This window comes from Hypomesus transpacificus, chromosome 22, assembly GCF_021917145.1.
Source record: "Hypomesus transpacificus isolate Combined female chromosome 22, fHypTra1, whole genome shotgun sequence".
In the NCBI taxonomy this organism is placed as follows: domain Eukaryota; kingdom Metazoa; phylum Chordata; class Actinopteri; order Osmeriformes; family Osmeridae; genus Hypomesus; species Hypomesus transpacificus.
In genome coordinates this window covers 2,249,231-2,273,962 of record NC_061081.1, presented here as the reverse complement: position 1 = coordinate 2,273,962, position 24,732 = coordinate 2,249,231, and the positions used below count along the sequence as shown (strand labels likewise).

Sequence of the window (24,732 nt, the reverse complement as noted above, 5' to 3'; positions counted from 1 at the left end):
TCAAATATAATTTATTTATAAAATGAATAGAAGATTAACAAAGTATGACAAAACGGACATTGCATTTAAAACGATGTTGCTCTGATAGTTACAAGTTACAAAACCTTTTTTTTTTTTTGCGCAGGGATCTGTGAAATAGTCACTGTAAACCGGCTTCCGCCCTTTTCTATCCTCTTCCTCCGCTGAAAGGTAACGTGGTCGAGCCTTGTGCTAGACCTTCGAAAATTAATATTTAGAATTTACACGTTTTAGTCAAATCTAGTTTGGCCAACATATACCAAATTAATAAAGGTTATCCTTGTGCAGCCTGTATAGTAATTTACCCAGTGTTTTGAGTCTGTAATTCAGTGTAATGAAGATCAATGCTTACCAACTGTAGGCCTCTGTCATTACCGAAGACTTGTTTCTGTAGCAGGTTCTGTACTTGGGTCTTGTTCAGAATGGTTGCCCTGTAACAAAGTGGCTGTCTGACTGCTTATTATATAATCATATTATTATATAATCATATAATAATGCTTCTGTTTTAACCACCTTTAAGACAGGATAAGAATCCAATTTGACCTCAATAGCTAAAAACACTCATTTATTTTAGCTAGCTTGCTTGCTAACGTTGCAAGTACGGTAACCTAGCTATAGCTAACTGGCCAGCCGAATTTAAATGTAACCTAGCTAGGTTGGTTTCTCTGTAAATTACGCTTTCGAATGACTTGTCACTTATTTGTTGTAGGGATAGGCCTACATATCATGATTGCCTGTGGTCTGTCACTTGTGTGTACTGACTGACACGTTCTCGTTTTCCTTCCAGGTTTGCCAACATGTCTGCTCATCTGCAGTGGATGGTCATCAGGAACTGCTCCAGCTTCCTCATCAAGAGGAACGGACAGACCTACAGTACCGTGAGTACAGTCCTACAATATCGCTTCTGACGGCCTCAAGAGCCGGATGACCATATTATAGGCTGCATGGAATATCGCTAAATAACTTAATCTTGTAATACGAACCCACGTCAGCAAATGTATGAGTTTGTTGCCTAGAATTGATCCAAATATAAAAGTAACGTTTGCACTGATTCAGAGGTGCGTAAATGACCCTCATCTGAGTGATAAGTGAAGTGCTGATGCTTTGTGGACTGTGTATGATGCTCTCATCTCATGTTCTCCAGGAGCCCAACAACCTGAAGTCCAAGAACTCGTTCCGCTTCAATGGGCTGGTGCACAGGAAGACCGTGGGCGTGCAGCCTGCCGCTGACGGCAAGGGTGTGGTGGTTGTGCTGAAGAAGCGTGCAGGTAAACAGGAGCTTCCCCTAAACCCTGTAACAGTGTTACCTGTTATGCTGTCTTTATAGGGGTCAATATGTTCAGATTATCACTTATTTTGTGTGACTTTAGCTAGAAGCGCTACATGAATATATTGGCTGTAGTAATTTGTATTTTGCCACTGATTTTCACAGTGGGGCTTGGGTCATGCAAAGTTTCTAGTGCTGTTAACCTCAAATCTTTTTATTGCTTTCCCTCAGGTCAGCGTAAACCTGTCAGCTCGTACGAGAAGATCACTATCAACAAGAACTCCCGTGCCACCCTGAGCAGCCTCAGGCACATCATTCGCAAGAACAACTACAGGAAGGACCTGCGCATGGTGAGCTCTCACTTCCTGTCCTTTCTTCCAGGTCCAAATTGTTGTTCATTTCCCAGTTTGGGCAAGGATGAAGGCCACTTAGAAGCATACCGCAGGCCATGACGCACTGAGCATTGTGACTCATCCGATGGCTCCTCATTGGAAACTAAAATGATGAGTGTAAATGAACTGGCTGTTGACTGGTGTGCTTTGTTTCGTTCCACCAGGCCGCCCTGCGTCGTGCCAGTGCCATCCTGAAGAGCCAGAAGCCTGTGGTGGTCAAGAAGAAGCGCTCCAGGGCTACCAAGACCGCATAAAACAGATGATAAATAAAAAAGTTTTCGGTTAAAAAAAAACATTTGCCTTGCATTTTTGAATGTCTTGTCAACTGACTGGTCAAAGAAACTGAAGTATCTTATTGCAGTTATACCATATCAATCATTTCATTCTGGACCATGGTGTTCAACTCTGGTCCTCAGGGCCCACCTCCCTGCTTCAACACACCTGATTTAAATGAATGGGTCATGATCAAGCTCTGCACAAGCCTAATGTTTTAGGAATGATTCACGGGTCAGCAGGCTGTCATTCTCTTGCAGGTGTACACCCCATCACCTTGTGCAAGTTGTCCACTCATCCCTTGTTTTTAATTGTAGCCAAAGATGGCTGGTCCTCTGCTGACTAAAGTAACCTGACGGTCGTTTCCACATTCTCATAAGACAGGAAGAGTCAATTGTCTCAATGAAAGCAAACTGGGGAAACTAGGGGAGTCAGGTGGCTGAGCGGTTAGAGCTATGGGCTAGTATTCTGAAGGTTGGCTGATCGATTCCCGGCCGGTGCACATGACTTGTGTCCTTGGGCAAGGCACTTCACCCTACTTGCCTCGGGGAGAATGTCCCTGTACTTACTGTAAGTCGCTCTGGATAAGAGCGTCTGCTAAATGACTAAATGTAAATGTAAATGTAAATCAAACTGAAGACTCCGTAGTTCTTAACCCCAATTATATTAGATGATGTGACAAGTATGTGTGCCCCCTGAGACATTGGGCCATGTTTGGCTGTTGGCTTAAAGGAAATAAATGACAGTTCAAGGTTTGTAAAAAAATATATATATACATATACTCTCTGAAAACAACTTTCCAAAACTCAAACACAATAGGAAGGTTAAATGTACACTAGAGAGTGTTGTTTAATTTAATTGTCTCAACAATGGTGAACAGGCTGATCTGGCTGACAGGGAACCTAGTTTGTTTGGGCTGACCTACTTGTGCCATGCTAGAACGTTCTAACCTTATCAAATTGATCTTTGCCGTTTGTCTTTTTTTCCTTTTTGTTTATTCTTGAATGTGAGACCAGTCTGCACGTCATCTCATTAGAATTTCCCTTCAGGGATAAAGTTCTATGTAGCTCTATTACCATGACCAAGTTCACTGTCTGTTAGGCAGCATCATTTGAATGACAATTTTCTTTAAAACAGCAGGCATAAGAAATGCTTGTGAACATTCTTTTAAATATCCCCACTCTATATCTTCTATGTATCCATCCTGCTAGTGATCTGTCCTCCCAAGGCTGTGCCCTCTACCTTGATCCCATCCGCCCAGATGTGGGTCCAGTCTTTCCCCAGCACAACGATCGCTGCCCAGCGTGTGAAAAATGGGCTGCTCCTAATTAAAAATCAAAAGGGTGTGTGTCCCCACATATTGATCGCCCCTACTGCCTCCCTACGAACAGAAAAGTCATGATATGGAAATGATGAAAGAAGTGTGTTTTTCTGTGGATCCAATGTTATGGAGACATATATGGGAATGGGAATGGGAACTGTGATTTAAAAGCCTAAAGAACTGTTTTTATCCTGCTGGATTAGAGACATTTGTTAATGGAGTCTGGGTCGTTGCCTCCCGTCACTAGGGCTGCCCGGCTGAGTGGAAACAGGATTGATCTGCCTGAAAGTAGCTCACTGACAGCTTTCTACCTCCGGCTGAGGGGGAGAGGATGTGGAGGGGTGGGTGGGTGGGGGAAGGTTATAAGCCACATCCCATATTTCCTAACTAATAAAATGTATCTGAACCAAGGGGGTCATTCCACTGATGGACCACAGCTCTTGCCCAGGAAGACTTGGATGTAATTGGACTTTCTTTTTTCTGAGAAGGATGATGAGGTTTGGGTGGTGTGTGTGTTGGTGTGATGGTGTAGTGTGATGACCAGTATGAGGAGATCCAGGCGGGTCCTGCTCCTGCTACTGCCCCTGCTCCTGCTGGTGCTGAGGGGACGGAGCTTCGAGCTGCAGGACACCATCCACGCCTTGATCGAGGAGAACATCCACCTCCACGACCAGCTGGAGAACCTCACCAAGGCCCTCCGAGAACTCAAGCAGCTTCTCTGGCACCACCCTGGTCTGAGCTCTTCTGAACTCCTGTGTTCTGGATTGTGTGTGGTGCTTGTCTTTGTTCCTCAGTTTTTGTAGTTTTTTTTTCTCAAAAACTACGGTCTGTGTTTAGGAATAGTGTTTTGTGTTTCTGGGTTTAAGTCTTGGCCGATATATCCTGTGCTATTTCATTATATCCTTTGTGCTGTTGTTACATGCGGGTTTTTGCTTCGTGTTCGTGCCTTTGTTTTGTCGGGGCGGAAGGGGGATCGTTCTCATTTTTGGTTGAAGGTTCCTCTCGTTCATGTATGTATTTATAGCTTTTGTTCATTTCAAACTCAGACCCTGATCATGCGCACGAAGAGGACGTTCAACATCTATGGGAAGAGTGGTCCGAACACGGTCAGTACCCTGCCTCCCTCTCCCCTCCCTTCTTTCTTCGATGGCATCAACCACCTCCTCCTGTGGCCTCTCTCCCCTGACCTGTTTCACTGAATACGCATTCGGCTGACGCACAATGCACATCCATTGGATTGCTGCAAATGGGGAAAGAGAGGACAGTGGACTTACCATTAGCAGACATTGATCTGTGTCCAATATACACCAACTAGTGTCATATAGGAATATATGAACAGTAGAGGGTTCAACAACCAATAGATTATATTGACTGATACAGGCTATACTATGGTGGGCATCCAAAGACAATGCTAATCAACTAAAATATTCCATTGGATCAAAGGAAATGAAGCAAATAGATGGAGTGGGCTTGTAACCTGAGCCTGGTTGATTAATATAAAAATAAGATGTCCCTGTGGGTACCTGGTAGCTAAAAGAATCTGGTGTATTAACTATAGTGATAACACCAGGCGTCATGTCAATCATCTTTCTTCTTGGTTTCCTCTGGGCAGGCATCAGTGCAGAGACTCATCTTCTGTTGGAGCATGCTCTGTGCGGACATGACCTCCATGACTCGGCCGGACATTTTCAGAAGCGCTCGCCCCCCCTCCTCCTCCTCCTGCCCTGTGCCACTCTGCTCATCATCCTAGAACTGGTCTAGAGAGATGCCCCATTGGTTCTCTTCCTCTTCATCAAGCTAGGACTGGTCTAAGCGACTCAGCGGTCATCTTCCTAGGACTGATCTACGTCAAACTAACTGGGCCTGGTGCAATGTATTGATTTGATATGGGACTATCTATAGCTACAGTGACAGAACAAGGCCAGAGTTGTTGTTGGATGCTGACAGATGGCAAACTATCTGAGACTGTCTGGCTGAAAATGAACTCAAGTTTGGAAATGTGTTTAAGTGCTTGTTTAATAACTGTAGCTATCTATCTTATTTTAGTTGGGTCAACTACTTTACTTTTAACAATAACACTTCATGGATTCCTGTTGTATATATGACTGTATTTTTTGCTACACAACAGAATGTTATCCTTCATGTTGACCACCATTGTGAACACAAAATAAACAGAAACTAACGTTTCTTTCTCCTGGTCTTTCTACAGTCCAATCCATCTCATGGAGTCCTATTAGATGTTTTACTGTAAAACCCATTGTATATCGGGTTGGACAGGATAAAATAATGATTTATGGGTAATGTCCATGACCCCCCTACCCCTCCCCCGCCAAAGAAAGAGAAGAAGCAGACGGTTAATCAAATCCAGCTACGTTTTATAATTCTTATCTTAACAGGTTTTAAATGACCAAACATAAAAAAAAGGTATAAAACTAACACAAAAGTCAGTTTGGGACAGGATTTTTTCCCCACTTCTACAGGGGGAAGTACAGTCATGATAGAACATGCACAAGAAAGAGATGTTGAAAACAGACAAGTGATTTTTCCACAATTAAAGAATAAATAGTTACAGTCAAAAATACAACATGTCATTCAGAGTGTAATGTCTGCATATATTCGTTGTGCATATTAAATAAAAGGATAATCTGTGTTACCTAGTTAAAGTAAGCTAGGGGTGATTTAGACCCAAAAAACATGTTGAAGACAGCTCCACACGAGCAACACGGAATGTGAATGTCCTTCACAACCCTCGAGGTTGTGCTGCATGCTCCAGTCGGGTTCAATGCAATTCAGTCGTTGTGTGTCTGTTTGTGTGCCAAATGTGCCGAGTCGTGATACAGAATAGAAGACGTTAGGGGCCCTAGTTGATGTCAGGTGTGTACGTGTGTGTGTGTACGTGTGTGCGTGTGTCTAGTCTATGTCGAGGTCAGAGTCCTCGTCGCTCTGCGCGTGCTGTGTGATGGCCCCGTTGCGGATGGTCTTGGGGATGAGCAGCTGCTTGTCGGGCAGCAGGCCGTACTCCAACAGCAACGCCTCCACGTCCACCGCAAAGAAGTCCTCCCCCAGCTGGTCGGTGACGCACACAAAGTTCCCGATCAGATCCCCTCCCTTGTACACCAGCAGGGCGGGCAGGGCGCTGCCCCGGAACAGGGCGCTGGTGCCGATCGCGGAGCCTCGGACGCTGCAGAACTTGATGAGCGGGTACTCCTGCGCCAGGCACAGCAGGCTGCCCGCCATGGAGTCACAGCCGGGCACCTCGGCCTCGTAGATGTGGATCATGACCAGGGTGCTCTTGTCCTCGTTGTCGAGGGCCTCCAGGAACTCCTCGCCGGAACTCAGCTCGTAGACCTGCTCAAAGCGCTTGCCGCGGTACAGCTGGCGCCGCATTTCCTCGATGCGCTGGAGGCGATACTGCTTCAGGAAGTCCTCATCGTCCTCGCCCTCCTGGAGCATGTTGTACTCCTGCATGGTCATCTGTACACACACACACAAATTAGGTTTCTGTTTCATCATCAAACACTTGTTTGATCCTCCTTTCCCCCCTCCTCTCCCCCTCCCTCTCGCCCACCTTGCTGTGGATCTTGTCCTGCAGGTCCTTCTGCTTCTCCTTGTCCTTCTCCAGGTCCAGGTCCGAGCGGCAGGTCATGGAGAGCTTCTTGATGAGCCTCTCCATCTCCTTCTTCTGCTCCTGGCGCTGCTCCACCTCCAGCTGCTTGTACTTCCTCCAGTCGTTGATCACCCCCTTCGGCCCTGCGCAGGAGCATCGGCGTCGTCAATATTGATATTATCAGCATTAACACTAACTCCATCACTGACATGGATATCATGGTCAATACCCCTATCTCCACTAAAGCAGGCTTTTTGAGCATCAGCATTGATTATCTTTTTTGGAAACAGCATTTGCTCGAGTTAAAACTGCATGAGCAGGGATTGGGATGGTGTGAGAAGCCATAGATATAGAAAGGTTGAAAGACACGGAGAATGAAAAGCCCAGCTGGAGAAGAAGCAAGGGGAGTGAGCATGTTTGCATAGACAGTATTTGCATGATGAACCATGTGGGCCAAAGGTGTGTGTGTGTGTGTTACCGGTATTGATGGCGCTGCCATCGGCGCTGTACTCCAGCTCTGGCTCCAGCACGTCTGGGTTGCGGATGGTCTTGGCCTGCCCCTCCTCATCCTCCTTGTCGCTGTCCTCGTCCTCGCTGCTGCTGCAGTAGTACTGGAGTTTCTCCCCCAGGATCTTATCATCCAGCGTCGTCATGACTACCGCTCACCTGGGACAAGGAGGAAGTGTGTGGAATGACTGGGCCCAGGTGACAGGCTGGGGAACAACATGGTAACATAAGGGGACTGAGTTGGAGAAGAGATCCACAAGAACAGCTTTTAGTTCAATAAGTAAAAACAGAGGCTTCATTTATTTATTTTATATAAAATAAATTCCCACACTGTGGGTCACAGTGGTACACACAAATGATTTTGGGGCTAAACTTGTGCTCAGCTTGTGTTTGTTTGAATTAGGCTACCGAAAGGAGCAATAAAAACCTGGACATCATGTCAACAAAGGCACTACGTAGAACTAACCAGCATAATCCCTTAATGCACAGATTGCACTAGACTAACCTACCTATAAATGACACATTTACACAAAAAGAAGTGGGTCATTTTGATTATTAACTATGGATTACAGTCATTTAAATCCCCAGGATTAAAAAAGATATCTATATATGTATATATATTCACACACATTGTCCAAGCGTCAAAGCTTAACTGTCCTCATCTAATGATGTTCTCGAAAGAAGTTAAAAAGACAGATTCGGCAGTCTGTGTGGGTCAGATTGGAAAGCAAGCTTCACCTCAAGGCCCTAGGTTAATCCATTAGCTTGGGAGAGACTGGGGGAGCTGAAACACAAATCCCTCTTGCTAAGCACCACTCTAAAGATGACTTACACGATGACTGACAGAAAAGCAGACACACTGCCTGCAGTCCAGTCCTTTCAGTTGTAAAGGACAAGGAGGCTTTCACGAAGTTCACTTAATGGCCCTCGCTCATGGCATACTAGCCATAGGCATTATATAGCCTATTGCAGAGTTTAAAACATATCCATGTTCAGTTTAAACTGTATAGCTATTTAACACTGGCAGTATGGGGAATTCATACAGAAAACAACTAAATTGCTTACTAGGCGCTACTAGATATCGGACTGACACCTTGCTTTATCCAGACAATATTAGGCACGAAGCTAGTTGGCTAGCAGCAGTGCACTTGACACTGCGTCTATTGCCTACCTAACGAACGTAAACTTGGAAGATGCTAGAGAGATTATGCCCTTCCAATTTGATATCGCTTATATCCACTGTGAATTGTTTTATTTATTTTATTTCACCTTACACTACCAATAGCTAGACCAACCTGACATCTTCAAGATGGCTAGCTGTCTAGCTAGTGCTAGCTAACCAAGGTTGGCAACCTAACAGCGCTGCCTAGACTAGAGTTCGTTGGACTGAATAATATATATCTGCAGATAATGCTGTCGACGAGAAAACCCGACTTAATACATATTTTCAATTTTGCTGCTCTAGCAAATCAATTCGTATTTGCTTACCTTAAAAATGTAGCTAACCACCAAGCCACAAAATATATCTCCTCTCCTCAACGCTGGGCGCAGTCTACTTCCCTTCACCTTTCAGACAACAATGACCTGATGAAACAGACTAGCCAATCAAAAAACTAGCCTACGACTACCTCGGCAGAAAGAACCAATTATGTGAAGAAGGAGGTACCTTATCCTCGAACACAATATTAGCAATGCTTTTCGTAGTTACAATCTGCAGCCACAAGAGAGCAATGGCGAAGTTCCACAGCCACTCACAACTGAGCTACTGGCTCGTATCAGAGCCGTCTGCTGCCATGTTTTCCCTTCATCCCTGTGACCAGTGTGGGAAGAGCTTCAGTCATTCAGGACACTTAAACTCACACCAACGTGTTCACTCAGGAGAGAAGCCGTACTAGTGTGACCAGTGTGGGAAGAGCTTCAGTTGGTCAGGAGTCTTAGAGAGACACTTTTGTTCTGGCAAGAGATCCTGAACTCTAGATCTCACTTAATAATTAAACATATATTAATTTATATACATACATTTATTCATTTAGCTGACACTTTTATCCAAAGCGACTTCCAAGAGAGAGCTTTACAAAAGTGCATAGGTCACTGATCATAACAACGAGATAGCCCCAAACATTGCGGGCAGCCCAAACATGAAGCATACATTGTGAAAAAAACAAATAAGTGCCAAAGGGAAGAACCATAAGAGCATGTAGTTAAACAAGTTACAATTAAACAACATGAACCTCAAAAAGTGCAAAAGTGTACCTGTAGAAAAGCAGTCAACAGTAAAATATTTCATAGCGAGTACAATCATTTAAATCCATTACTAACCAACAAGAGCAACAAGTCTCTCAATAAGAGTAATTGTGATCCTGGAGGAAACAGGAATCGGGTCTAGCAAATCATTCCTAAGTACCGTGTACTCCCAGAACAAGTGCGTCTTAAGCCTTCTCTTGGGAAGGAAATATATGTATTAGTTGTCATTATGTAAAGTATAATTGTACATACGATGTTTGATTTATACCAAAAATGTATATTGTGGCCTTTATAAATGTAGACAAATAGTACAGGCTATGTGCGATTTCTTTATTGTTTATTAAATAATTGTATAATAAATAATTCTGTATGACTTGATATGTATTTTACTTAAAATAAACTTATACTTACTTAAAATAAACTTTAAATAACATGCAATGATGTGATGTAGACAATAATATATAAAATAAAATATTGAATGTACCTCAAGCCTCATTTCCATATTCACGTTGTGTGTTCATGTGACGCATCAGGATGGGAGAAATGTTGGTCATAGAAGAACCAGAAAAATATTCATGCTTTAATAAAAAACTGTTCATTACGTTTTAAGAACTATCCCACTTCCCTCCACAATTAAAAACAATAATTATCATTCAATGTTGAATTTAAAAGAACTGAAGTAGCCAAATGACCACACTGTCCCCCAGGTCTAGCGCCAGGTCCCTGGCTGCGAGGGACCCACCAGTATGGTGCCTAAGCAGGGAACACTCCCAGATTTCTCCCCCTCACTCGCTAACATCCTGCATCCCGCCCCCTGATATAAAGTGCAAGGTTTATCTTTCTAGACCGCTTAGTTGCAACTATAGGCTCGGCAGGAAGAAAAGTAGAAAGTTATGGAATAACTTGTCTTAGTAGATCAATACGACTCTGTCAACCAACTTCCCATTGGGGATCATATCTCCTCTTGCTAGGCCCCATAAGATTATATATCCTTTAGCTAGGCCCCATAGGATCATATTTCCTCTAGTTAGTCCCCATATGATTGTATCTCTTCTAGTTCGTCCCCATAGGATCCAATCCCTTCTAGTTCAATAGGAGAAGGTATGGAAGGAGAAGATCACACCTCTGCTTGGTTTCCTCCAGGTCCTAAAAAAACATGGTGCTGGTCTAAATTGTTCATGTTCTTAATAGTCAAATGAGAACGGGAGTCAGACGTATAACAAAGCAGGACTGAAGCGGTGCTATCCACCCAGTCTGAGGTGCTACGGTAACCTGGTGCTCTTACAACAGGTCACACCACTCTGCCAAAGCAAACAAACACACATGAAATTCCAGAGTATTTTGGTTTTGTCCATTGTTCCCAGATTCTTTCCCTCTATGATAATCAAACATGTTACTGTACCAACGATAACGTTTTAAAGTTTTTTAAGAAACTTATGCAGCACCCCTCATGCCTCGGGTTTGGGCATAACTTAAATTAACAAAATACTAGAGGGTGTCTTAGGTTCTTTTTAACTAATATCTGCAAAATATATAAATTTGTTCTGTTGAAAGTTGCCAGTCTGCTATTTCCCCCCCAAAATAGTGCATCTGCATCCAACGAAACAAACATACATCTTTACATTTAATGTACAGTGCCCTCCAAAAGTATTGGAACAGTGAGGCCAATTCCTTTATTTTTGCTGTAGACTGAAAACATTTGGGCTTGACATCAAACGATGAATGTGAAACCAGAGATCAACGTTTCAGCTTTTATTTCCAGGTATTTACATCAGGATCTGATGCACAAATTAGAAAATATCACCTTTTTGAACCCACCCATTTGTCACGTGAGCAAAAGTATTGGAACATATGACTGACAGGTGTGTTTTGTTGCCCAGGTGTGTCCTATTACATACATTATTCAATCAATAAATACCACTGAATGTCTACACTCAGGTCCAGATTGGGTAAGATAGGTTTTGTCTATGCAGACTGTATTCAGAGGTGAAAACAACATGAAAACCGGAGCGCTGTCTTTGGGTGAAAAACAAGCAATTGTGAGTCTTAGAGAAGATGGAAAATCAATCAGAGCCATTGCAGAAACATTGGCCATAGCCAGTACAACCATTTGGAATGTCCTGAAGAAGAAGAAAACTACTGGTGTACTAAGTAACAGACGTCGAACAGGTAGACCAAGGAAAACATCAGCAGTTGATGACAGAAACATTGTGAGAGCTGTAAAGAAAGACCCTAAAACAACTGTTAGTGAGATCAGCAACAACCTCCAGATGGCAGGAGTGAAGGTATCACTATCTACTGTTCGCAGAAGACTTCATGAACAAAAGTACAAGGGCTACACCAGAAGATGCAAACCACTCATTAGCAAGAAGAATAGGAAGGCCAGGCTGGAATTTGCCAAAAAGTACAGAGATGAACCTCAAAAATTCTGGGACAAAGTTTTATGGACTGATGAGACAAAGATTAACTTTTACCAAAGTGATGGAAAGGCTAAAGTTTGGAGAAAGAAAGGAACTGCTCATGATCCCAAACACACAAGCTCATCTGTGAAACACGGTGGAGGTAATGTCATGGCTTGGGCTTGCATGGCTTCTTCTAGGACGGGCTCATTAATCTTCATTGAGGATGTAACACATGATGGCAGCAGCAAAATGAACTCGGAAGTCTACAGAAACATTTTGTCTGCCAATTTAAGGAAAGATGCAACCAAACTGATTGGCAGAGCCTTCATCATGCAGCAAGATAACGACCCAAAACACACTGCCAAAACAACAAAGGAGTTCATCAGGGGCAAGAAATGGAAGGTATTAGACTGGCCAAGTCAATCTCCAGACTTAAACCCTATAGAGCATGCATTTTACCTGCTTAAGAGGAGACTGAAGGGAGGAACCCCACAAAACAAACAACAACTGAAAGAGGCTGCAGTGAAAGCCTGGGAAAGCATCAAAAAGTAAGAATGCAAAAGTTTGGTGACGTCAATGGGTCACAGACTTGCTGCAGTTATTGAAAGCAAAGGATTTGCAACTAAATATTAAGTCTTATTCACTTAAATATGTTTTAAGTATATCTGTTCCAATACTTTTGCTCACATGACAAATGGGTGGATTCAAACAAAATGTGATATTTTCTTAGTTGTGCATCAGATCCTGATGTAAATACCTGGAAATAAAAGCTGAAACGTTGATCTCTGGTCTCACGTTCATTATTTGATGTCAAGCCCAAATGTTTTCAGTCTACAGCAAAAATAAAGGAATTCGCCTCACTGTTCCAATACTTTTGGAGGGCACTGTATAAAAGATCACAACTGAATGAACAATATTAATGGCCTGAAATTATTCTTTTTACTAATTGAACATAAACCAAGTCTGTCGAATGTCAGCTGTGGTCTGGCACAGGTACGTTGGCCCCTGTATATCAGTCTATGTATGGGTAATACAGACAAAAATAAAAAAGAACACAACCATCAATAGCATGGCAGAAATACGTATTCTGCATGTTTGTTGGAGCGAGAAGGTCAAATAGAGGTATCTAATTTGAAATTGATAAAAGATGTATAACAAGCATTAACCGAAGGACACCACTACAAATTTACATTCATAACTAGTCTATCGTTCTTTCCATTCGACAGTGTAAAAGGCCTGCCTGAAAGTAGGGTTTTAAAACAGTTGTTGATTCTCATACTGTTCCTCTGTTCCTCGCAAATACACACATTCAGCACAGAATTAGATTCAACATGACGGTCTTTGTCTTCAAACGGGGCCTCTTAAGGCGGGAGGGTATAGAAAATCCCTCCATTCTCGTCTGTTTGTCTATATACCCTTGACCTTCAGGGTTGTGACCCGTAGCATCATGAAGAGTATCCTTTCCATAGTTTGCCTTTTTCCTGCCCTTTGGCCTGGAGTAGCCTCTGGTGCAGCTCCATCCTTAATGCAAGCTTCTTTTCTTTTGTCCAAAAGGGTGGACCACACCTCCGGTATGATGGCTCTAATTCCTCCCCTCTGGTGTAATCGCTCTAACTCCTCCCCTCTGGTGTAATTGCTTTAAATCCTACCCGCCTCTTTACCTGTGACGTTCCCACCTTAGTACACTGCATGGCTGCAGCTGTCTTCAAGCCCCTGGTTACTTTTGGTCCATTTCTTCTTTGGGAGTTTCACAACCCTTCTTTTGCGAGATCCTTGCCACAAAATACATTTATCCAAATGACATGCTAGCCTTGACTTACCAGAGGTCTGGTTAATATACACCCAGCATTCCCAAATGTTTTCAACATCTGCATTTCACAACACTGTCAGGAGATGGCGTTGTATCTCTTCATGCAGGAATTCAACCTGACTGTGACCAGCATCGTAAAGCTGTACTATAAATCTTCAACAAACAACTTGCAGTGAATTTCTACAATGTTAAATATGTGCAAACCTTTAGGAAACTCGAAAACGTTCTTTGAGAGGTCTTTTCAAATGTAATCAAAATCATCTGGCAACACTGTTTGAGTATGGTTGTTTTCACACTGTTATTGAATTTTTAATGAGTATTCTTTTTCAGAGTATTCTTCATTACATTAGCCATTGGCAGAAAAATCTGACAAATATTTTGAAGAGAGGCAACACTGGCATAGGCCATGGATGGAAAAACACACATGAATATACACACACAGACAAAAACATACATAAACACACTATCTGCATGAAAACACAAATATACACACAAATGCACACACAAAAACACACGCATACACTCACAAATGCACACACAGACAAACTCCAGCATGCACAGACAGACAAACGCACATATAGGCATACTGCCACAGACACACAAATGTCTTGTGGGGTTCTAAATTCACATTCAGCTCTCAGTCCAATGTGAATCTCATCTGCTATGCCAGAACTGAAGTTCTCTGTAAACATCCAAATGATTAGCAGCAGATTGTTATGAGCCTAAATGATCTCCACTGTATTCAAGACAGACAGACAGAAAATGTCAACAACTTCCACGTCCGGTGTGTCAAAGCTCGTCACTTCCTTTAGTAGATGTCCCCTTCCCACTGTTGGGTGTCCCCTTCCCAGTGTTGGGTGTCCCCTTCCCAGTGTTCGGTGTCCCCTTCCCAGTGTTGGGTGTCCCCTCTCTGGGGACACTGAAGGACACGTAGGGACACGTCTGTGTGTTGAGACACACCAGCCTCTTCAAGGTGGCAGAGTTGACCATATCAAAGCCTGTCTGGCCTCCGAACGTGCTGGGCTTCCAGTACTCTGGTGAGCAGATAGGATTTCCCAAAAGGCCTTTCAGGGAGAAGGGTGCCCCCATTTCCACCATGCTCTCTCCAAATATGGCCCCCGGCCTGGTCCTTTCCAGCAGCAGGCCAGGGTAGAACTCCAGGGCGTCAATGTCGCTATAAAGATCCTCCAGTTTTTGGGCTATCTCTTTCTCACCTGCAGACAGATTATGATCTTAGAGAGGGGGTTGTACCATCGTAAAACAGGCAACATGCCAATGAAAATAACACAAGGTGTGCTTGAGAAAAAGAAATGCATTTAAAAAGTGAAAATGTACGGGTTATTTATGACCTTACAGTTGTTCTGGGAACTGTACAGTCGCGGCCATACGTTTTGGCAATGACAAATGTTGTGTTTTGCAAAGTTTGCTGGTTCAGTATTTGAGGAAACATTTCTATAGAATACTGGAATACAATAAGCCACATTTCATATTTTTTTAAGCTTTTTTGGGGTGAACATTTTCAATATATGCAAATAGTCCCCTCTTTTACAGCAGTCAATCTGCTCTTAAAATCCAATCAGACTGACAGAGTGATTTAACCTGTCTAGAACTAGTTCACACTTTCCCCTGTGCTGATGATAAGACTTACTGAAATGATGTTAGCAGTCATTTTATGCCAAGGCCCAGCAAGCTTTGCAAACACAAAATGTATGTCGCTCCCAATACCTTTGGCCACGGCTGTACAGTAGCTCATGTGAAACCTTGAATGTGGCCTCTGAGCAGATCATGGGAATTCAAAGGGAAAGTTCCGCCTTTGAACACCTCGCAATGCCCCATGAATGTGAGTGAAGTCATCTGTTGTACCATGCTCCGTTCACTACCACAACATACGTAGGCCATGCTATTTGCCAACCTGCCTGTGGCTGTTTATTCTTAAGCTTCTACGGAGCATGTCTTAGAGTCAATGAAGCTGACGCTTCTCTCCAAATATGTGCAGAATGTACCTTCAACCATTCACACGCACTCTCTTAATCCCATCATTTCCTCACAAGATGATGACTTGTTCTTAGCTTCTTGCTTGCGCACGTGTGCCTGTGTGTGTGTCTTTGGGTGAAAGTCTTGGGTCCTACCTGTGAAGTCTGAGAAGGAAGTGTAAGGCCTGAGGTTAAAACGTTTCCTGTAGGCGTTGAAGGACTGCAGACGCAGTTGTCGGGACTCTTTGATGGTTCCCACAGAAACCCTGGTTGCCACGTTGTGGATGTTGTAGCCTCCCCCTATCTGCAGGATGAAACAGTATGACCCCACCACCAAAAAAAAAGACATCGATGAAGATACAAAGAATATATCATTTGTCCCTGTCGAAGAAACCTGTAAAACAAACAGTGGAACCGGTTTCAGGGTCAAATACACAGAACCGAAGAAGGCTATTTGACACCCTTTCTCCGAAAGTTCTCTTAAAAGTTTTCTCAAAAGAACATGGTTCATTGTTAAACTGTTTACTTCTGAGAGTCTGTCAGAGCAAAGAACACCATCACTGAAGTCACCAAACACATTCACACAGCAACCAGAACATGTATTCCCAACAACCACAAGGGGAGCACAGCAGACATCTTTACCTGCCCAGCCACCTGCTTGGAAAATGCATCCACCAGTGTCTCCACGCCATAGCTGGTCAGCACCGAGGTGTTGAACAGGAACTGGGGGTAAGTGAGCTCGTCGTCCTTAATGAGGAAGGTGTCGGGCATGAGGGGGTGCCAGTGGTACAACTGGCTGAACTCTAGGGAGATGCGGTTCCCGTACTGGAACTGGGAGCCAAACAGCAGCGTGGGGTCGAACTTGAGCTGCAGGAGATAGCCGCTCAGGTGCTGGACGTACTCCTCTATGACGATACGGATCGTCTCACCTGGTGGAGGGAAACGCGTGGGAGAGGGAGGTGGAGAGGGAGGAAAAACGCAATCCTGAGGCGTGTTCACAAGTAGGCTCCCAAGTAAGTCTGTGTGCGTGTAGTTAACCATTGCCAAGTCGAACACACCTTTTTGTTCCTGATATTTGCGCGACCCAGTTAAGTCCACAGTCTGAATACTCAATTCAACATCCATTACTCCCTATCAGCTGAACAAGCTAAAAGCACACTAGCCTTGGTACAACCACAAAGGGGAGATACCTTCTACCCCCAACAGTGAAAAACATGGGCCGCCTCACCGATGATGACAAGCCTGGCGGTCTGGAAGAGCTGCTCGTCGTCCCAGGTGGGGTGCTCCTCCTTCAGCACGTCACACACACGGTTGTGCTCCCTCAGCCACAGGGTGGCGTACAGGCTCAGGCCGGGCAGCAAACCAAACACCTCCTGGCCGATGGCCAGCTGGTTCTTCACAGGGATCCCCGGAGGGTAGTGCATCTTGACAGGGGCCACGGCAACCGTGGGAGGGTACATATCCCCCTTGATCACCTTGGGAGGGGAGTTTGTTATTTGTTTACAGCTTATAAGACATAGTTTGGAATTCCTGTCCTGCAGGCTCAGACAAGACCGTTACGTGGATTACATTTATGAGAATTTTTGGAGCTTGAGCTTTTTTGTTTTCTGGACCAGGCCTGCCCTTTGGGATGGGAAAAGTCTTGGAATTAGGCAATACGTGAGCACAGACACACACCTTGGCAAGTAATAGCAGTACCTTATCCCAGTATCTCTCTCAACCTCTACACCACATTTACAGCATGTCCAATCTTGGGACCCAAACAGTAGCTGCTGAACCAAGCTATAAAGAGGATGTTTGTTCCGTAAAGACGGATCCCATGGCATCACCTCTCTCTGGTTAGCTTATGACCATCAATCCAGTTTCAATACATCTATAGCTGAGAAGGAGAACTGAGACGAAATGTCAGTCTCTGAAAAATGCTCTCCTACTCCGCTCCTACCGAAGTGTTGGATTCCAACTGATCAGCAAAAATGCAATTATTTCTAAGAAAACAAAGACCATCAAAAGTGAATGGTCCACGTCTACATTCAGGTACTAATAACTATTTAATGACTTATTACTGCATGTGAAAGCTTTCTACTTCCTCTAACAGTGAAAGCTTGCCTCTCTGGCCACCATGCAGGCTAAAGCAAACATTTGTCGTATTTACAAGGATCTCTGTTACTATGAAGTTACTAGCTGTGTACATCTCTGGTACATATCTGTCTAACCAGTGTTGGGGAGTAACGGAATACATGTACCGGCGTTATGTATTCACAATACAAATTATGAGTAACTGTATTCTGTTACAGTTATAGTTGTAAATAGATTACCTTACGATACTTCTGTTTCACAAGTTTATTCACTTTCTAAATAAATTAATGCAACTCCATGCATTTCCCAGAACTTCTATCTGGTGGTTTCTACACTGTACGAACACAACTAGTCTACGTCTATCCCTCCCATGTCATTGCCTCTCGTTCTTTCCTTCTGCAATGCTATTGGTTAAGCCAATGCATGGCCATCACATGCACGGGGATGCAAACTTGCGTACCCTGGTTGGCCAAAGCGTACCTCTCATCCACTCTCAAGTAGTTCTTAAGAGACACATACGAGGGTTCTCCTTACGAGCATGTTCGGGAAACACGTATTAAATAATAATGTTTTGTTATTTTGCTCTTAGAGACCCCGCGTAGCAACTAAGATCCATCGTTATCGGGAAATGCAGTTTAGTAAGCAGGATTCGATGACCACATTCCTAAACTTAGACATTGCAATTCAATGTGTAAGTAATCCACATTGTAATAACTGCATGCTCTTATGGGCCTTCCCTTTTGGCACTCGTTTAGTTTTTTCACAATGTATGCTTCATGTTTTGGCTGCTTGCAATGTTTGGGACTACCTCGATGTTATGATCAGTGACCTATGCTCTTTTGTAAAGCTCTCTCTTGGAAGTCGCTTTGGATAAAAGCGTCTGCTAAATGCATAAATGTAAATGTAATCCAACCATTCAGAATACTTTACTCAGATTGAGTAACGGAAGAGAATACGTTACAAAATACATTTTTGGGCATGTATTCTGTAATAAATTTTTGAAAGTATCCTTCCCAACACTGGATGTAACAAGATGTGTTTACCTGGTACTTGAGTGACAAGATGTGTTTACCTGGTACTTGAGCTTGCCGTCCCGGAGCAATCTCAGACGAAGCTGGCGAGCCAAGTTGTCTCCATAGATATGGCCTGCGTCCACCTAAACACATACACACAAACAGTCTATATAAGACAGTGCTGGGCTACACAGTCTGTAGCAGATAGGTGGCCGGCTGACTCACTCCATGACCAAGAGCCTTGGTGAAGCCCAGGCCCATGCGGTTGTATGTCTTGAAGAACTGGTGTGTGAAGTGCTGGGCAAAGAAGGCAAACATGAGGTTGCTGCCCTGAGGGTCTGGTCTGAAGGTGCGTCTGCGGAGCAACGTCTCCACCAGGACCTCTGGATCTGGGAGCTCTGCTTTACCTGGGGAAGTGTGTGTGTGTGGGGGGGGGGCATGGGCAAGCTGATTAATGATCACACATAAGGGTACACACACACGCACACACACACACAATCACATGCACATGCCAGGAGACGAGCACAAAGGATCGAAAAGGACACAAACACACCTCAGACCTCAGACTCACCTTTGACCCCCAGCGGTGTTGGGCAATCCTGAGGGACAGGGGGTAGGATGCGGGTGTAGTAGCTGGTGTTGGAGAAAGACTCCCAGTTCAGGTAACCATACTTGGAGTTAAAGGTGGGGGGGCTGGGGATCAGGTTGGACCTGGCTACGAAGCAAACATCGGCACAGCTATGAACCAAACAAAAGGCCTGATGATATCATCGAAGGTATCACGGATGTTCACAAACTCACTGAAGTTCCTCTCTGCTTATATGGTTGAGGGAGAGTCAATAACGAGGCAGGCATGGTTATACACAAATCCTACGTCCTAAATCAATGTCTTTGAAAACCTAGTGAATTAAACATGCTCAAACCCCCTTCAGGTGAAAACAAGAACTGTACGATCTGGGGCATTGTGAGGTGACGATCATAACTATCTAGGTCCCTACAGAAGATCAGTTCAGTCGGGTCGAACCTGTCAGAACCAGCCTCATCAGCACGTCCCGAAGGAAGGTCCGGTTGATGATGTCCCAGAGCCAGTGGAAGTGTGTCAGGATGTAGTGGAGCACACTAGGGCTGGGCTTCAGGAGAGTTCGGAGGCGGGTCCAGAACTCAGCTGTGGGTTGGAAGCAGACACACGCAGACACACAAGTTTGTATAGCTGTTCTTGTGGGGACTAACAATTTAGCCCCTGTGTTCCACAACCCCGAATCTTAACCCTAATGTTAGCCCCATAACCTAGCCTGAACCTCAATTAGGGTATCTTGTTTCTGTTTGGGGGACTTCACTTTGAAATAGTCAAACAAATGTTAAATTACGTAGGTTTGTATTTAACAAATGAATACCTCAACAATCAGCTATAAATTATGGAAACCATAAATCAGTAATTAACCAATAATAATCAACGTTATTTAAAATCCCTATACAAGGGTGATCAGAACAGATCGATAGCAGTGCAGTGGAGCTGAGTGACAGGTGGCGTCGAAGCTACAGACCCACCACACCAGTTTGACACGTTCAGCGGCATCGTGTAGACACCCTTCTACAACGTTGCCTGTGTCATTATTACCATGCAGTCACAGAAGACAGCAGTAGATATGTAAAGTCCTGGAGTTTAGTAGTATGCCTGTATCTGGGAACTAGGAGAGCTTCTAGATGCTGGGTGGAACATTAGAAATCAACATCTGTTATTCTTGTTGCACTCTCTGTCCCACTCTCTGTCTCACCGAGCATTCTGTTTCTTTCACTGTCTCTTTCCCCTCATCCCCCCTCCCCTCTCGCTGCCAGCATTCTAATCTCCACCTCAATATGCCTCCACAATTAGAAAAAAAAGCCTTGTAGCATCGAATACACGTCACTCTAATTGACTGAGCTGAATCCTTCCCGATTGTGATGTAATGATGTACTGACAGCTGGTTCAGTGTTAATGAGGGTCAGTGTGATGTTATGGACTGGGAACAGGAGCTTGGTTCTGAACAACATTTCCATGACCTCATTTTCAAAGCATATGCATCCTCACGGAGAGAGGGGTGTGCGTGTGTGCGTGTGTTTTTGTATGTGTTGTGTGTGTGTATATCTTTGTAGCTCTGCCAACAGGCCAATAGGCATTTGAGTGCTACCTCCAAGGCCGAGAGGACATTCCTCTCACTTTCCCCAGGAAATATCCCCCGCTACACAGGAAATATCCCCCGCTACACAGGAAATATCCCCCGCTACACAGGAAATAAGGCCATTGTCAACATTCCCCTTAAAAGCTCACTAATAAAAAGAGAAGATTGGGACTGTACTCACGGGTAGAGCAGTTGTCTCCATGGTAACCGGTCCGGGTGCAGTCACACTGATATTTGTCTAGGCCATACCTCACACACACACCTGAGTTCTGACATGGGAACTGACAGCAGGGGTTGACTACTGGGGGAAAGACAAGTGACAGAAAGAAAAGGGGATGTCAGTCGACAGATGCGACACTTGGGTCAGGCAAAATACAGTCAGACATTGAATCATCGGATTGCATGAAGATCCAACAAAAAGACAAACAGTTTGGATCATCCGTGTTGAGCTGAGAGTATGAGGTCATGACATCAGCGGACAGGACCGAGCTGTACGTCTGTCAGAACACCGATGTGGCCTGATGAACCCAGATCATCCATAGGAGCATTGACATGGTGGAACTACACTGATGGATGGATGCAAACTGCTTGTAGGCATCCAGGTGTCCCTTTATGAGAGCGCTTTGGTTATTTTACACACATGGTCACACACATGGATGTGCACTCACAACATGCACACACAACCTGCACACGCACATAGGATTCCCCTCAGCTTTTGCTCAGCTCCTTCTCTCGTTCTTACATATTCTATCTCTCTCTCTCTCTCTTTTTGATTGATGTCCACATGACATACAAAGCTAACAAGGGTGGGCAAAGTTCATTTTATGGGGAAAAATTCTTTTCATCTGATTTATGTTTTAAACCCAGTTTGTTTATGTCATACATTCCTTTAGTGAGGGAACTGTACATCACTGGTCGTTACATCAATGAACTAGAAGATTAGTAGATAAGTTGCATTTATAAGCAATGTATGTACATTTTGGAATTTTTTGGGGCTCCCTGTTCATAGTTTATTTTAGTTGTTTTTAAATGTATTTTGTTGCCGGTTTTGTATGACCTAAGTACAAACCAATGTTATCCTTGTTGAATAATTAACAGTGATCTCATTCCATCTTCTGTATCTGCTTTTATGTTCATCTTTGAATTCCTCAGGAGGCACATGGTTTTGTTGCCGAATGTATCCAGGACTTTGTCTGGAGGATGTAGACAGGAACAACTGAATAAACATACTGTGCTTCATGGGTCTTAACCTCAAAACATGGGCAAACCTTGAATAAGCCCTAATGTTCCTTGTCTTTCCTGAGCTAACACGCCTTCCCTCCTGTGCCCGTCTGACATCATATCAGGGCCATCTCTGTTCAGTCTCAACACGTCCCAACACGGAGCTTCACCATCTCTATCACACATCACCCCCTGTCCTGTTCAGCCCTCCTCTCTCTCCTCTCTTTCATTACGCTCTCCTCTCTTCTTTCCTCCTCTCCTTTGTCTTGTTGTCCCCTCGTCGCCTTCAGTCTCCTCTCCTATACTTCCTACTCGTCTCCTCTCCTTTACTTCCTACTCGTCTCCTCTCCAATACTTCCTAGTAGTCTCCTCTCCTATACTTCCTAGTAGTCTCCTCTCCTATACTTGCTAGTTGTCTCCTCTCCTATACTTCCTACTTGTCTCCTCTCCTATAGTTCCTAGTTGTCTCCTCTCCTTTACTTCCTACTCGTCTCCTCTCCAATACTTCCTAGTAGTCTCCTCTCCTATACTTCCTCGTAGTCTCCTCTCCTATACTTCCTAGTAGTCTCCTCTCCTATACTTCCTACTCGTCTCCTCTCCTATACTTCCTACTCGTCTCCTCTCCTATACTTCCTACTCGTCTCTCTCTCCACATCCCCTCTCCTCCCTCCCTCCCCTCTTCTCCATGGGCACATCATTGTAAATATCAAGGCATGTAATTCCACATAAGTGTGTTAGAGCGTTTCTGGGAAGGACATCCTAACCATGACCAGGTTATGTACAAGACCAAGCTTGTCCACTGAAACTGAGGCTAGGCCTGAAAGAGAAGGAGACCACGTACAAAGACATACAAGCACGTGAGTACACCCGCATGCCAGCAACGTTCAATCCCATCCTGCCCAAAACTTTCGCGTCTGCACTTGAAAAATATCTGACCGTTCTAGAGGTGATCATACATGCTTACCTGTATTAGTGGGTCCTACTTCAACATCACCTCGACTGAGGTGTTGTCGCAGCAGCAGAACAAGCGCACAAACACATCCAACGACGGACACTAGAAGAAATGCCAAATAAAGTTGCAGGGTTAGAATGCATCAGCGTCTATATAGGAATAAACCCTAACTAGAATTGTTCACATTTGAGATATCCATGCATTAATGTATGCGTCGTAAGAATTCCCAAAGACTTACACTTCATTTTAGTCTACGCGCAGATTTTTGTCAACGCTCTGGTCAGCAGTGTGTGGTTGGGCTACAGATCTCTGCAGTAACATTCAATACTTTCCAGCGTGCTGCAGTTACTGACCTGCAACCGAGCAAATGAAAGCACAGCCATATGCGCAACACTAGACCCTACCCCCATACACACCTCTACAGGTTACATTTGATCTTCATTTGGCAAAAGAAAATCACAGTGTTAAAAAGTAGTTCTCGCCCTTTTGTCTTCCTCGCCCTACAAAAACCATTAACATGTTACTTTGACAAATTCACGCTGAATTTGAGTATGAAACAGCAAATGTTATAGCCTACAAGAAAAGAAAAAAAAAGTTAAATTATAGAAAACTACACGTTAGAAAAGGTGCGTGACCTGTACAGCTACCTTACGTAGTCCAGTAGTTCCTTTCCAAAATTCTGGTTCAAAACCCCAAATGTCTCCATAGATATGCAACTGTGCTCTGTACCTCCGCCCAGGGAAGAAATTGGCTACCTGCATTTTGGAGGCGAAAAAACTATCCATTATTTGGCTCCCCCTGCTGGTAAGAGTTGACACAGGCACACGCACGCAAGTTCACATACACGTACACGCGAAAACACACACCCTACAAATTGGGTTGACAGGCTAGATTTGAGACGCAAAGATTTCCTTAAAAACTACTAGCATATATATATATAGGTTGGTTTAGCTTCATCTAGACCTAGGACAGACCAAGACTCCTCATAGCTCGGCCTACTATGTTTGGGCCCCCTAATAGCCTAATGCTTACTTCACAATAAAGACTATGCAAGCTATTGCATAGGATCTTGATGAATAGGATGAATCTTTCTTATTTTTAATTCTTACTTGTTCTTGCAGACCGGATGTAATCAAGTAATGAGATCAACACATCTTTCACTGTGCGGTGAGAAAGCTGTCCAGGGGGACAACTTCCTATTTTTCTGGGAGGTTTGCCAAGAAGTCCAAACTCTTCCATTTTACTGGGGAAGAAACTATTTCTGGAAGAGACCTTGAATCGTCAGGACAGCGTATTGTATAGTGCTTTTTTTCCCCACGATTATGAATGAAGTTCAGAATAAAAGTCTTCAAGTTTACGTTCAGTTCTTTCCAGGACCTTATTTCATTAAATTAAAGTAAACAAAAATTCTGTCACAGAAACAGAACACCAAAAACCTGACATGAACCGTGGTCCCCCTTCCTCTGACACACTCAACTTCTCTTCGGTGGAATTGGG

General features: G+C 43.9%; 2 protein-coding genes across 2 annotated transcripts; one reads left to right on the top strand and one right to left on the bottom strand.

Moving 5' to 3' along the window:
- The first annotated feature begins 121 nt into the window (after positions 1-121).
- rpl28 (ribosomal protein L28) lies at positions 122-1,970 on the top strand. The gene is made up of 5 exons (XM_047045913.1): positions 122-189; positions 806-896; positions 1,163-1,286; positions 1,517-1,635; positions 1,842-1,970. Exons 2-5 carry the CDS (start codon positions 816-818, stop codon positions 1,929-1,931), a joined length of 414 nt encoding a protein of 137 aa, XP_046901869.1. The 5' UTR covers positions 122-189; positions 806-815; the 3' UTR covers positions 1,932-1,970.
- A 3,659-nt stretch (positions 1,971-5,629) lies between these two features.
- Positions 5,630-23,993, bottom strand: pdcl (phosducin-like). The gene is made up of 14 exons (XM_047045220.1): positions 23,474-23,993; positions 23,248-23,337; positions 21,244-21,363; positions 19,928-20,068; positions 19,475-19,618; positions 19,129-19,310; positions 18,963-19,046; positions 17,043-17,289; positions 16,457-16,743; positions 15,971-16,118; positions 14,633-15,055; positions 7,357-7,539; positions 6,840-7,021; positions 5,630-6,745 (listed from the first exon to the last, which is right to left on the bottom strand). Exons 1-14 carry the CDS (start codon positions 23,478-23,480, stop codon positions 6,182-6,184), a joined length of 2,802 nt encoding a protein of 933 aa, XP_046901176.1. The 5' UTR covers positions 23,481-23,993; the 3' UTR covers positions 5,630-6,181.
- Between the last annotated feature and the right edge of the window lie 739 nt (positions 23,994-24,732).